This window comes from Aptenodytes patagonicus, chromosome 13, assembly GCF_965638725.1.
Source record: "Aptenodytes patagonicus chromosome 13, bAptPat1.pri.cur, whole genome shotgun sequence".
Classification (NCBI taxonomy): domain Eukaryota; kingdom Metazoa; phylum Chordata; class Aves; order Sphenisciformes; family Spheniscidae; genus Aptenodytes; species Aptenodytes patagonicus.
The window spans coordinates 10,226,485-10,240,957 of record NC_134961.1 but is presented as its reverse complement, the minus strand read 5'-3'; the positions used below and the strand labels follow the sequence as shown (position 1 = coordinate 10,240,957).

Genomic DNA, 14,473 nt, shown 5'->3' with positions numbered 1-14,473 from the left:
CTGATCAAAACCTGTTTGGATCATGAGATTGGGTGAGGTGACCCGTATCTATCATGGCATCACCATGGGAGCAGGACCCACCCTGGAGCAGGAGCTGGCTTGGCTGCTTTGAAATGCTGTGTCTTATCAGCGGAGCAGAGTTTAAAGCCTGGAAAACTGATAATATTTGTTAGTGATTAACAGTGTTAACATGCTGAAGCAAAGAAGCACTTTGCCTTTTCCAAGCTCATTGTGGACATGAGTAAGTGAAGTCTCCTTTTCCTGGCGGTGGGGGTAAACAACGTCTTGTTCTCGTTTTACAGGAACACAAAGGCACTTGCTCGGCATTCAGCTTATTGCTGACCTCCGAAATCCATCTGGAACCTCACCTAGAAGAGAGGATGGTTCTTACCTCAGTTTACTAACTTAATAGTAATAAAATCCTTGAGCTAGCATAACTTTAAAGGCCAGAACTTTCCACTTTTGTGCTGAATTGATGTGAAAAACTACAAATTGCCTTGTTTTCACCCAGACCAAACTTGAAACATCGTGCGCTTTATTTGGGGGAGGACAGGGACTCCTGTAGGAAGTCTATGATAGTACAAAATTCAAACTCTCTCTCTTTCCAGTCCTGGCCTAGCAGCGTGACCACTGCGTGGTCCTCCAAAGCCATCGGCACCTGCGTGTCCCTGTGTTGCTGCCTGGGTGGTGCAGTGGGTGCAGAACGGGGGGACAGCCTGCTGCGGTGGCACTACAAGCCCTGCAAGATGACTCGTGGTAGATGTGGTTCAAGATGTCCTACTCGCCCTGTGCTGAATGCCCTTAGAGGTTCCACTCCTCTTCAAAGATGTTCCCAATAAACCCTGGAGAGCAAAACCATAAGCATCACTTTAGATTTTAAATCTCGTTATTGTTTAAAAAAAAAAAAAAGAGAAAGGGAGGTAATTTTATTACTCTTATGGTATGTTTTCCATTATTTGCATAATTGTTTAATGCTAATAAGACAATTAGCAATTCTTACAGCTTAATAATTACCCAGAAATGACTGGCCTATTGTAGCTTAATGAATTTTTTAATTGTTGCTGGGGGGTCTTGATGTTCTTTTGCCCACTATCTTCTTGTATTAGAGATGCTGTTCATGCAAACAGGGTAACGCCAAAGGCAAGGCACCACCAGCTACACAGGACAGGCAGATATGTTATTATAAAGGTCTCTTGAATTTAGAAGGAGGGGAAGATGCAAGCTCTATATTCTGGTGCTTTAGGGCCAAATTATCTAAATACATGGAGAGGCAATACAGAGGTTTAAAAATCAGTCCACCCTTAGGCAAATGCTACCCCTATAGAAGCCAGGCTGCTTAGCTGGTGTGGGACTGGCTTTAACATACCCAAAGCTAACCAAAGTCTTACCATTTTTAGCTTTTAGCGAACAACTCCTCGAGTTAAGCGTGAATCCTACCGTCCTGAACTGTGGTATGGCCAGAAGGAAGTTAATTGAGGGCAGGCAGGGCCGGGATTGTGTTTGTCACTGACTGAGGTCACAGATGAGGTTGGCTGGAGGAAGAGGATGGCAGGGCCCCGGGGAGCAGTCCCGGGAATAGACTCTTGTCCTGGTTTCGGACAACCACGACAACTCCACAGCCCACATTTACACACAGATGATAAGTAACGCAGATGTTTTCCTCTCCCTTTTTTGCACGAGATTTCTTGCATGCTGCTCCTTGCAAAGGGAGGCTTCTCTTTCTCTACCTTTCCTCTTTTCTAATGGCTGGCAAAACGTTGATGTCTTTAACCATGAAATCCCATTTGTTGGCCATTACCTGTATACCTCTCCCTGCATTTCTGCTGTTGACGTAGTGGGTCGGGCAGATATGCCTCTGAGCTCAGTGCTGGGACTCTTCCAGTTCCCCAACATCAAGCATGCCCCGGAGGCAGCTGCCACTGAGTCAGGAGCACGCAGGCACCTCCCCGGTTAGTCATGCCCTGCTCACGGCCAAACTCACGTGGTGCTCCAGGACACCCCTCATGGTTCCTGGGATGCACAGCCTTGCCCGGAGCTGTGTGAAACAGCTGCACCCCTGCTCCGGGGCATCAGCACATGCAAGGGGTCATGCTCCCAGCCACACCGGGCCTGGCAGGAATGGGGTATGGTCAGGTTAGAGATGCCTACTTGTGCCCAGCCAAGGCAGTGAAGGTCCATCATACGCATGCTGGACAAGTGTCCATCTCCCTCCCACGGCTGCCACATCTGGGTCATAAAAACATGATGTTTTGATCATGGGTCATAAAAACATTTGATCTTTGCAGCAGAAAGAAATAATTTGCGGTAGGAAACGATCACAAGAGTTGCCTGGTGTTTGCAGGGGGTTTGTGATCCCCTGATGCTTGCAGGGTATGGAGGTGGGACCTGGTCACCTCTGTGGGGAAGCAGCTGGGCTTTGAGAGGACCCAACATGAACGCCATCGCAACATGGGTGAGGAGGTGTCATGTCCCCCTCCTCTCAAGCCTTGGCTCTCCCACTGCAGCCTGCCTGTACCGTGCTACCACCTCCACCCAGGCACGCTGGGGCCTGTTCCCAGCCTGGATTCGGCTATTCCTGCATTCCTGCCCCATCCTTGCCAGCTGGTGCTGGCAGCCCCTTGGCTGCTCCAGGACTGCCCAGCTCCTCTTGGGCTTTCTTCGCTCCCCAGCCCTCTACCACCTCTGCCCAGCGCTGGCCATGCAGGCACCAAAGCAGGGCCAGCTAACGCACAGGGGTTGTGCCAGCCCTGCCCTGAGCTGGCTGCAGCCACAGGACGCTGAACAAGCCTGCGGCCAGTTTTCCCTTCCCCACCGTGCCTGCCCTAGAGCTGGGATGGGATTCCCAGTGTATCTGAGGAGACAGAAAGCCTCCCCACGAGCCAGTGTTGAGCGTTTTCCCCAGCCCCACGTGGACTCCCTCAGACACCAGCCCTGGCAGCCCATGGCTCTCCCAGGAAGCTCTTGACTACAGCAGATCATGGTAGAGAAGTGTCTAGGCAGGGATTTTGCACCACTTTGGGAGGTGTTGTCTGGAATGCAGACAGGAGCAGTGATTTCCACTGGGTGAGTCATGGAGGCCCCATGGACTTGGCTGGGAATGACGCTGCAAACCTCCTCACCACTCCTCTTCTGAGCAAGGCACCAGCTCTCCTTGAAGACAGAGGAGATGACCCCAGCCCCCGGAAGGAGCCCGGCAGATCTGTGAAGGGTAACACTGTCAGCTAAGCAGGGATGGGAGGAGAGAAGGTGCTCAGCCAGGCAGAGATGAAAGTTACAGAGCACGGATTAAAAGGCGGGTGAGTGCCAGGGCATCAGTAACGCCGTCGCTAACTGTTCTAGAGCTGTCACGGCTGGCTTTGCAGGCAGGAGGGACGGGCTCCTGCCCTGAGCTGTCTCTGCACTGCCAGGTGACCCCCTTGACAGCCCCGTTCTCAGCCCTGATCTGTTTTCAGTGATGCGCTCCAAGCCAGGGCAACCTGCTCCGCTCCACGGGGTCCAAGCAGAGGATGGTGGGAACCTTCAATACAGCAAAAAGCAGAGAGATCAACAAATCACAGATGATGCTTTTTGTATTGGGAGATCTATGGGGAGGCCCAGCTCTGCAGAATAAATTCCACCCACTCTCCCTCCCTTTGAATTTGTTTCCTGATCTCCCAAAAGATTTCTGCTGCTGATAAAGAGATGCTCCTTCCACCTCCTCAAAGACATTTCTTTTCCCGCTGCTCTGCAAAGTGTGGCTGTCCTGCTGTGAGGGGTCATTAAAAAGTTCTGCCAACATCCAAACATCCCCAACTCCTCCAAACCAGGTCTCCTGGAGCTGGTCTGCTCACAGTAGGTGTCGCCCAACAGAGAGAGTAGAAGTTGGGGCCAACCACGCAATTTGTTTTTGCCCATAAATGTTTCTAGTTACAGCCCTGGAGTGGGGTTTCTGGAAAGCCCCACCTGCAGGGAGGATCTTCACCAAAGCACCACTACTTTGTTTGACTCGCTGTCTTTGTGTGGTAACGGTTTTGAGACATTTTCCTTGCTCCTCGATTCAAAGTCCTGTGAAAAGCCCTTTCCCAGCCAGCCCCACAAGTTCCCAGTTGCTCTAGGCCCACAGCAGCACCAGAAGAACTACCTCCCTGCTCTGACAAACTGAGCAGTACCTTAATGATGTCTGATAAGGGACTAAGGTAAGAGGAGCCAGTAATCTCACTGGGAACCCTTTAGACAGGCATTAATCCTGCTGTCACTGAGCCCCTCAGGAAAACCATTTCACTGACTTGATCTTCTTCAGCTGTTCCTCCCCATAATTTATATGTAACTAATTGCCACAGTAGTGGCTCCGGATGCGAAGCAGACGCTGCTGAGGAAAAGACCATGTTGCATCCTTAAGTGATGGCTCTAATCTCTTTATTTAAAGGCAAGGCTACTGACAGTTGATGGGAGGTTCAGAGCTCTCCCTTTTCTCCTCCCTCTCTCTGCAGAGCCAGCCGGACATTCATTCATATTTTGACACATTAGGAAAAGTGCTCAGCCGTGGCACTCCTCATTTGCAAGAATGGACAGTATTTCTCCACCTGGCCACCCACGAGGTCACAACTGTCCCCACTGCCAGCAAGGAGATACAGACTTATTTACAGCTATCTATAAAATTCCTCCAGGATCTTTGTCTTTAGAATACTACAAAGATTCTCTCCTAACAAGTGGAGTGTCAGAGGAATAGAGACAAATGACATGAAAGCAAACTGGTGACTAGAATTAAGTGAGACTGGAGAATGAGCATATGAGGCAGTTGTTTCTCTGGAGCAGAGGGAAGACACCTACTTTTCTGTCCTCAGACAGCTGGCAAATAAGCTATCACCCCTATCAGCAGACAAGGACCAGAGAGCAGTGGTCAGAAGAGTCACAGGGAGGAACTGGCAGATCCCAAAGAGGAAACCCAGCTGCTTGTTCGAAGACTCCACTGTGACAGTGGCCAGCTGCTGGGATGTTTGCAAATGTACCAAGAAGTTTACTTTATTTGTTTTTAAAGAAAAGTTTTCTAAGGAACCTCTTAAAAGTTGTCCTGTCAGCAGTTGCTGCTGACCAAACTCATCTATTATACCCCATTGACCCTTCTAAACGTCCTCCATTTCCTGCATATACTGTAAAAGGCCAAGATGGCTCTACGAGCATTTGGCCATGGAGACAGGTCTTCCAGAGATGCTTTGTCTAGAATAACAAGAGGTTGAAGAACAGGGAGAGAGGGATGTCAAGCTACACCCAAGGCAGCACGGAGCAGAGAAAGGCACAATGGAAACAAAGAGAATTTTAATTAAAAAAGAAAAAAAAAAAACACCCACCCCCAGAAAACAAAGCGGTCTCTCCCCCTGCACAGATCTGCATGTTCCCTCCAACACAGAGAGCGCAGAGACTTCAAGTGCAAGGGCCAGTGCTCCCTTCTGCTCTCCCAGCAGCTCTGCCTTCTTGGAGAGACAAAAAAACCAAACAACAAACCAACAGGCGCTGCCCCAAGACCCAGTGAAGGAAGTGCTCCATTTGGCACAATGTTCAGGAGATTTTTCTCCCACAATAATGGCATCTTAGCCAGACAGATCGATCCTTGCCCCTTTCTGATCTTCAGTCAGCACACTCTCCTTTTCCAGCACAGTCTGGCCTGCTACATCACCTCTTTGATCCTCCAGCGCATGGGTTAAAATACACTGTCTTCTTACAGCGCTTCAATGCAGCTGATGAGTCCAGTTAAATTAATTCCTCTGGAAGTGGAGCTCCCAGAACCACATGTTCATATCGTGGCCTCCATGTGCAGAACCTTCAAGGCCTCTGAAATCTGAGAGCTGGTGTCGATCTGGCCGTACATCCCCACCAGGAAGGCCCTGTGCAGTAATACTGCTGCGTGCTCTGTGAAAGGGAAAGACAGCATGAGGACTGACCCAAGAGCTCCAACGTACAAGCAAGAGCAATCCACCAACGTACACTGGGATGAACGTTTGCAGCTGTGCGAGAAATTCTCTCCTTCCATAAGAACATGGCACAATCCACCCTCTAATAGCTCTGTGGGTATGTGATCACGTGAGGGATCACAACTCGGAGAAAATCCTAAAGGAGCAAATCTACTTCAAGGAAGCCTCCCTTGTCTCTATGGCAAATCTCCCCTGGGATGCTCAGACCAAAGTCACTATTGATACAGATCACCTGCATGTTTGATGGCCTGGTCTAGGCAACACTGGCCCTTGGCAGCTTCCCAGGAAGGCTGTTCCCAGCACAGGAGCCCAGCTTTGACCCTTGCGAGGCCAAGAATGCACCAAAGGTGGCAGATACCAACTTACCTTGGCAAAGGAGGGTGTATTCAGGCAGGTTCCTCAGTGCTGTCTGCACCACCTCAAAGTCTCGGCTGCCAAGGCAGTACATGAAGGTGGGAAGGAAGTCTGCAGCAATGCTGGGAGTAAAACATTACAGTGTCAGTACAGTCCCGATCACCATCAACAGGCATGCAAGATGGGCAGCCAGTGCCCATCAGTGACTCGGGATAGCCTAAGTTCCAGTGGTCCTCACCTGGGGTTGTTCTGAATGGAGCGCAAAGCCAGGCTAAAGGCCAGATTTCGGCAGGACTCCTCTGATGAACTCATCAGCTTCTGTAGGTTTGTCTGAAAGAAGATACACAAATGAGGATCACAGGGCCATCCAGGGAGCACAGACTCCTCAGACTTGCATTACTACCCCTCCAGCACCAATCCAGCCCAACACACATCCAGCAGGTACTGGCTGAGCCAGGAAATCCCTCTCTGTAAGAAGGATTATCCTGTTTTTGAATACTTTAAAGCACCCTCCTGTAATCTTATTCCATGTGGGACAGCTGAGTTTTCCCTAGGCTCCACTGTTTTCGACAGAGCTCCCTCCTTGCCCCAGTACTGGGAAGGGGACAGAGGGTTAATTCTCCATCTGACATAAAGAGAAATTAAAGTGGATGATGACAGACCCAGTATGCAATAGAGAGAAGACGGCAGGGAAGTTAATACTGCCTGCTGTCAGGAGGCCTAAGAGAAGATAAATTTCTCCTAAGATGCTTCAACAACCACCCAAAAAGCAGAGGAAGGATAGTACTTAAGCTGGCTGTGCAACACAGACTCTGGTGAAAAGAATCTCTTCCTCCCAGTGGCAGTCTGAGACACTAATACTCACAGCAAAAAAGGAGAGAATTTCTGGCCTCCGTCTGGACATCTCATCAATGTCTGTCAGCACCTCCAGGATGTCTGGTGGAAGACACAGGTTGAAAGGGGTGACTAAAATTCACTCACCCAGGAAAAGATCTTTTTCTTTTTCCCTACAAATCCAATCTCCCAAGCAGTCAAGTTTTCCCACCTGTGCACAGAGCTAGAGTAATAAAGGCATTCTTCAAAAAGGCTGAGAACAGGTAGGTCATGTGCCAGATCAGCACATCCCAACCTGCCCAGGCAGAGGTCACCAGCACTGTCACGCCATAGGCAGGGGAAGGAGTGGAGTGGGGTGTGAGGTTTCAATTCCAGAACACCTTCTTCTGTAACTGAAAGATCTTCACAGAAAGCTTCTTTTAAAAACAGTGTCCAGGCAGGACTTCTTCCCCCTATTTCTACTGTGGAAGGAAAACTGTCACCCCAATACCACAACTTAGGTCTGAACACTGGACACCTGTGATTTCAGAAGACCTTTGAAGAAGCAGCATGTTGTTCCCGTACACCAGGTTAACACGATTTTCTTCCACGAAGGCCATTTGGGGATTTCTAACAAAATCCTGCTTCTCATCAATTTGGTATTTTTATATCATTAAAAAAATGGCACTCCTATCAGCACTCCAGACCTGGTTCAACATGAACTGCAGTGCTCCTTGAATTACGCATACTATGTCCCAGAGCACTTACAAGATCCTTGAAGAGCCCCAAAGCAAAGGCAGTTGCAACACTGCCGAGCTAAGTGATAACAGCGTCATAGGAAGCCTCTGTCACAGAATCACAGAAGGTTATGGGCAAGTTCATCCAAAACAAAACCACATCCTAACTGCTGGAGACTTCCAAACACAAGACCGAAACAGGAAATTAGCCTGTAGCTGACAGATAAGTAACAGGGTTGGCATCTGTCTGCATTTGCCTTGCGCCTTTGTACAGCTCTGCAGGTCCTCACTTACCCTCAACCGTTTGGCCTCTAGAGAGCCTCTTCATATACGGGGCCATTTCAGCTGGTGTGAGAGGAGTGAAGAGAGACACGCTGACGAGGGGGAGAGAGCCAGCTGCTGCTTCATCTTGGGGGGGGGGGGGGGGGGGGGGAAGAGAGAGAGAGAACAGGTCACTCCTGACAGTCTATGTAGTTTTAACAGGGAGACAGGTCCAGTGTTCCCTACCAGTACAGTGGTGTATCATGAGCCGACCAGCAACACTGTAATACAATTCCTGGCTCTCGCACTGTCTCTAGCTTCATTGCACCTTCTGGTACCCCTCAGCTGACGCAAAGAGAAGGAACCTTCCCGAGCTGTTTTAATACCGAATAATTTTCCCACGCAAGTTGTAAAGAAAACAGCAAGAAGCAGATGTACCCTTAGGGTCTCTTAACAGGCCAGTCCTCAAGTGTGGCTGAGGAAGGCAAAATCCACAACAATGAAACTTGCCCTTGTTAAGAGCTGTTCTTCTGCTCCAGTAGTGATACCACTGACAGGAAAACAAATTAACCCATCCCAGACACTGGTTCCAAACTGCTGAGTATCCAAGTGCCATTCTCCACTCTAAATACCCTTTCGTTGGGCTGTTACAAGAAGAACGAGCACAGCATACAGCCCACAAAAGCATCTGTGCTCCAAAATATACTGCAGGTTCACCAGCTGGGATAACTCTTCCCCTCACTCAGACTCACCATCCTTCTCTTCATCAGAGCCCCTGTCCAAGATGCCGCTCTTACTAGGCAGACTCAGCCCAGCCAGGAGGGACTTCAACATTGCTAGGTCACTATTGTCCGACGATAGGTCACTGGGGGAAGAGATGGCATGTTTAGGTTTCAATAGCAGTAAGGGCACGAGGACAAGTAACAGCACATATATGTACACTAAAATGAACAGTTTCTCAGAACAGAAGCAGAAACAAGATTTTTCCTTTCATCATAACTGGAATTCAAACGCATTCTTCCCCATATCTGCAGGTGGGACCCTGCAGCCACCGCTCAGGGAAAAGACCCTCCTGCTGGCCCTCTGGAAATGACTGCAGGGCACTACAACGCCTCAGTAGGACATTTAGGCCATTATGTAAGTTGAAATCATCATCTGACTTCCTTGGGCTCAGTTTTCACCTATAAAAAGGGATATGCTGCTCATCTCAATAGAGACTTAAGGGAGCTAAGGGTGAAAAAGTGCCATATTAATAGCTATTTTGTCACATCCTCTTGCTGCCTTCTGTCTGATTAGCTCACGGCAGCCTGACTGCGCAAGCTCTCCATGAGCTAACACCATGGGCTAACTGGAGTAAGGAAGCTTACTGGAGCGGATCCGAGTGCTTCTGCAAGAAGGAGACAGCTGCCTGGGCATTGCACGTGATGTACTTGTGGATGAACTGGACAAACTTGCTGATGAAGGCAGCCAGGTGCCGCGAGGATTTTCTGTAGTTCTGAGAAAGGATCGAGAAGATGAGAGTTAACAAAAAAAGCAGTGATGCACCGCCCCATCCTGCACCTCTGGGTACCAGGGAGTAGCTTCTTGATCGCCTGCCTCCTCTTTAAGCTCTCCAAGATACTTGATACAGTTTTTTGTTCTTAGGTATATGAAGGTTTCCCTTCAAATGGGAGAGAGCTGGGCTGGCCCGGCGTTTGAGCTTCTCCCTCTAGTGGCTGTCAGCCCGCGGATGGAGGGGGAGCAGGGACTTTCCTACCAGCAGCAGACGGATGAAGGACAGGAGACAGTCCCATAGTGCTGCCTGGTGCTCGTTCTGGAAGACCTGCGGCTGGAGCAGCTCCAGGATCCCCAAGACGTGGATGAAGAAGGTCAAGTGGTTCTGCTGCCTGAACTCCTGGAAATTGAGGTGGACACGGCCGTGCAGCAGTGCTGCAATCATTGGCAAGTGCCTGAAACGCCAAACACAGGAAAATCCAGATCTAGCCTCTTCCTAGAAACAGTTACATGTTGTTACACCTCAGTTCCTGGAAGGAAGCGTCCCTTATCCTCTCCCAGGATTCTGGATTTGATCCCTGTATCCACAGAATCGGCAAGCCCCATTTCCCACCCATGTCCTGTTCTCTAGTCTCCAATTCCAAGAGGACTGCTTCCGGACAGACACGGAGCCAAAAGAGGTGCTGCCTCATTATAAGAGATACAACTTTGCTGCCCTTTCTCTTGACTTTTGTACACGAACACGTATTCTGTCACAGTCATCATGATTGCTGCAAGTTTGTTCCCCCTCTAGGACAAGGGTGGATGCTTTTCAATGAACGCCAGCCACACAGGGGGTGAAAGGGGAGACTGGTACCTAAGAAGCAGGATGGGATGAGCCACAGCTAGCTTCCTGCAGGCCATATTGGCATCCCACACACGGCTTTCTGATGACTTGGAGTCACTGGTGTCTGCGAGGAGGTTAATGAATCTGTGAACCAGGGCATCGAGCTAGAAGAAAAGTAAACAGTTAAGAAGTTTAAAGCACAGTCAAGCCCCTGGCTCTTCAGCAGTGTTTCCCAATTCCTTTCCAACTACAGAGGGGGTTAACAGAAATTATTTTCAGGTAGAATCTGAGAGTAGATGCAACGTTCCAGCTGGCACAGGATCTGAAGTCCACAGTCCCTACAGACATCAAAGCAGGATCAGACGCCTGCACACTCGTGCTTTACAGAAGCTTTTGGCACACAGAAGCTTGTGGAGCTTATATTATTTTACAGGACGCTGCAAAATAAACTGCACCTGAACTCTCCACACCTGAGAGTGCAGGCAGAGAAGGGGCAACAGAAGAGCAAGGTAAAGAAACCAAAGTGACCCAGGAAGCTTTTGCCAGTCCTGTCCTTTTAGACTGGTCATCAAGGTAGCATCCACTCTGGGTACACAACGGGAAGGGGGCTTTCCTATGCCTCTAACTTTACCTTGCAAGTGCTGCTGTCTCTGGCTCCTTCACTGGTGAGAAGCATCTCAGGCATAGGCACAAGGAGCTCGGGTAGTTGCAGGTATATCTGAAGCAGAAGGTCCTGGCAGCATTTTCCCACAGAGCTGAAGGAAAAAGGGAGAGGTCAGCCACTGGTTACTACGTTAGTTCAACCCGCAAGCATCCCAGACCCACCAGATTAGTAACAACCTTCTTGCATATGGCAAACAGACCACGTAAAAGAGCAGCCACCACTAATCTGAATCAGTGTTTTTTCAGTCTTTGCTTCTTTTGAACTACTCAAATCATTCACAGTCTACAAGGATCCATCCACAGTCTACAGGGATCCATCATTAGGCCATCTGGAGTTAGAAAACTGCAGTTACAAAGGGGCACAGGACAAGAAAGCTCTGCTTACATCTTCAGCGAACAGTTTCTGCACATGGTACTCATGGTCATCCCCATCCCAATTGGAAGAGCAGTCAGAAGCACAACTATTCAGACTAGCCAGTCTGTTCTCTATACACCTGCCCTCCATAGATCCCTGGATAGTCTGTACTGGGAGGCAGTACAATGCAATGGCAACTGAGATTACTCAGTATCTTTTCTAACACCACCATAAGCGAGGTTAGGATTAAGTCAGTTTGTTTCACGGCCACAAATACACCATCTTCCTATTCTTCCCACAGTGCTAACATAGCTGTTAGGAAACAATCTAGTCTCCATTCAGCTTTGAAAGCAATCATAATGGTCAGAAGCAGGATGCATTATGAGCAGTGATTCAAGGGATGAGTAGACAAGAAATCCCATGTTAGGAATTGGTAATTAAAAATAATCATTGACTTAAAAAAAAAAAAAAAAAGAAAACAAAAAAACCCCAAACCATGGCAAGCATTTTGTCCTGAAGTCCTAAAAGCAAAAGGGCCTTGAAATGTAACTTTAAAAGTCACCTTCCTGGTCCAAGTACCACTTAAAATGACAAGTAACTACAATTAGAGTAGACAGTGCTCCCCATTTGCAATTCCACCTGCTTCCCCACTGCTGGATGCAGCTGGTCAGATACTCCGTTACTTTTTTGATGCTCTCAAGGTCCCCATGAGAACAACTAAGCAACAGAGGCAGTCGAGACTGGATGAGTGTGCAGGAGGCGTCTTCCGTGTTCTGGTATCTGGTTTCTGCTTCAGCCAGGATCAACTCCACCATGCTGATCAATTCTGATGCCTTTAGGTGGAGTACAAATTCCTCACGGCGCTTCTGTAATGCAAGAGAACACCCAAAATTAATCCAAACTGAATCCCTAGATCCTTAGTTCCTTCTAGTCACACTTTCCCCAACTGGAATAGAACATCTCTTAGGACTAGACTTCAGAACAGCCCCATATCTAGAGCTCTGAAAGCATGCATCACAGCCCCAAATGACAACTCTTTACCCCTTTTCTACTTCTGAACTCATTTACTTCCAACTCAGCATGTGCAATGGGACAGAAACCATAATTCAGCCACCAAACCAAAGAAATTCCTCTGTGGAGAAGAGACGCAACCCCCTTTTCTTGGTGAAATGGGAATTATCCCACACTGGGTTTTAGCTTGCTCACCACTGTAGCCTTGTGCCTAGACGTTTAACGGATATAGTGGCAACTGCTGCAGGAGCTGCAGAGAAAATGCCAAGTGGGCAAACTTATGTGTGTTCATATCAGCTTTTTGGACTCAAAATTGCCACTGTAATATGTAATATAGCAGAGCAGCTAAGTAACCAGCTGAGGTACAGGCAGCAAACTTGGCATGCTGCACCTGTACCACTCCAGCCACTTCTTGGGCCATGGAAAAATCAGGCACTGTGAAAGCATCACCTCTCGCTCCATCCAGAGAGGAATCTTGGAAGAACTGAACCACTACCTGAGGAGTTCTTTGGTCCCTTCCCTGCCAGATCCGAGGAATGTGAATACAGGCCCACAAGAAATCCAGGGATGCAGTTGGGTCAAACCTGCCAGAAAACAAAAGAAGACAGATTTGCAATTAGAGTCAACGCAGCCCTCAGGCAGCACAAAACACATGGCAGTGTCTCTAAACATCATGAGTACTGTGAAGAAAGAAACATCTGCAAATGTAAAAATAGGATCCATTAAGTCCCGAGAAGGGGTTTGGTTCTCTTCCCAGATTATGACTAAATATTTTTTGCAATAAGCACGGCACAGGGTATGGAGCTGAACAAATGGCATTCAGCAAGAGTGTGGCAGCTACACGGAATCTTGCACCATAAGCCCAGAAGTTGGTCATCAACGCAAACAATTGGTACAATCAGACCAGTGACCCTACTGTCCCAGCGTACAGAACATCCTATCCTGGCTGTTATCCTGGATTGCAGAAATGAATGAAATTGTTACTGAGCAAGAGATCAATAATATAATAATAAGCAAACTGAAATACTGCCAGCTTTAGAAGTATTGCTAGTTTAGTCATGTCCCGAATTACTACTATTAGGTGTTAGCATTTCCTGGTCCATAAGCGTAACAAGTTTAAGCAAAATACTACTACAGTGGCACTTCCGTATTTGACAGCAACGTAGAGAAGCTGGAGAGCTAGGGCTGCTCCAGAGATCAGAACTGGGAGCCAGATGCCAGGAAGGGGGTTAGAGAAAGACTGGTAATGGAGTTTAGTATAACCAAAAGATCCAGCAGAGCCTGCCCAGGTACAGAGACTGCTGTCAGTTCGCTATCCAAACCATCTTTCAAACCCCATGTTCATAAAGATTATCAACAAGGGCAATGCTAGATGGATTACCCAGCGATTAGCACTTCCTGTTTAGAACACAGCCAAATCTTTACGTGCTGCTTCCATCAAACAGCAGGTAATATTTATATCAAGGTACACAAATCAGCATGACTGAAATCAGCATCCTTCTCACAAAGCCTGTTTTTGGCTGGGTTACATCTCCTGGCAGACGCACCGTGCAATGTGGCAGCTCTTGTTCTCAGCTTCTGTTTGTTCTCTCTCAGACACAGCGAGTCGCCCAACTCAAAACTCCTTGCTAGGCCCAAAAAACAAGACTCACCTTTGCTCCCGGTTTCTGCAAAGCAGAAGCCTGATGCACTGGTGCAGCGTGGTCCAGCTGGACTGGTGAGTGAGAAGAGCCAAGAGATATGGGTGGAAGGAGGGCACCTGGGACCCTGCCTGAAAGGACCAAAGAAGGAAAAGATGTAATAAACAGATCCTTGCTGCAACGTGGATGTGGGAGATACTATGTATATTACAGAAGGATCCAGGCAGGCAGACAGCACAGAAAACAACACGTGGATTTAGGATTTGAACTGCAGTACTTTCTAACAGAACACGGCATCAGCTGTGAAATTCAGTTTTAGTCTTAGCTTCAGCATAGCACTTCTAGGCAAGCTATTTATCTGCCTGCAAAAA

The 14,473-nt window shown here is 48.3% G+C and overlaps 1 protein-coding gene across 2 annotated transcripts in view; it reads right to left on the bottom strand.

The window, feature by feature from the left end:
- Window positions 1–5,280: 5,280 nt before the first annotated feature.
- INTS1 (integrator complex subunit 1) overlaps window positions 5,281–14,473 on the bottom strand; it is a 29,536-nt gene continuing 20,343 nt past the window's right edge. For both annotated transcript variants that reach the window (XM_076350715.1, XM_076350716.1), the window contains exons 35-47: window positions 14,115–14,233; window positions 12,959–13,046; window positions 12,091–12,317; window positions 11,065–11,188; window positions 10,464–10,597; window positions 9,870–10,062; window positions 9,481–9,608; window positions 8,866–8,978; window positions 8,147–8,260; window positions 7,168–7,238; window positions 6,541–6,632; window positions 6,315–6,424; window positions 5,281–5,886 (exon numbers count right to left, since the gene is read on the bottom strand). In XM_076350715.1, the coding sequence (XP_076206830.1) occupies window positions 5,771–5,886; window positions 6,315–6,424; window positions 6,541–6,632; window positions 7,168–7,238; window positions 8,147–8,260; window positions 8,866–8,978; window positions 9,481–9,608; window positions 9,870–10,062; window positions 10,464–10,597; window positions 11,065–11,188; window positions 12,091–12,317; window positions 12,959–13,046; window positions 14,115–14,233 (1,629 nt within the window). In that variant the 3' untranslated portion in view covers window positions 5,281–5,770. The remainder of the gene's footprint in view (window positions 5,887–6,314; window positions 6,425–6,540; window positions 6,633–7,167; window positions 7,239–8,146; window positions 8,261–8,865; window positions 8,979–9,480; window positions 9,609–9,869; window positions 10,063–10,463; window positions 10,598–11,064; window positions 11,189–12,090; window positions 12,318–12,958; window positions 13,047–14,114; window positions 14,234–14,473) is intronic.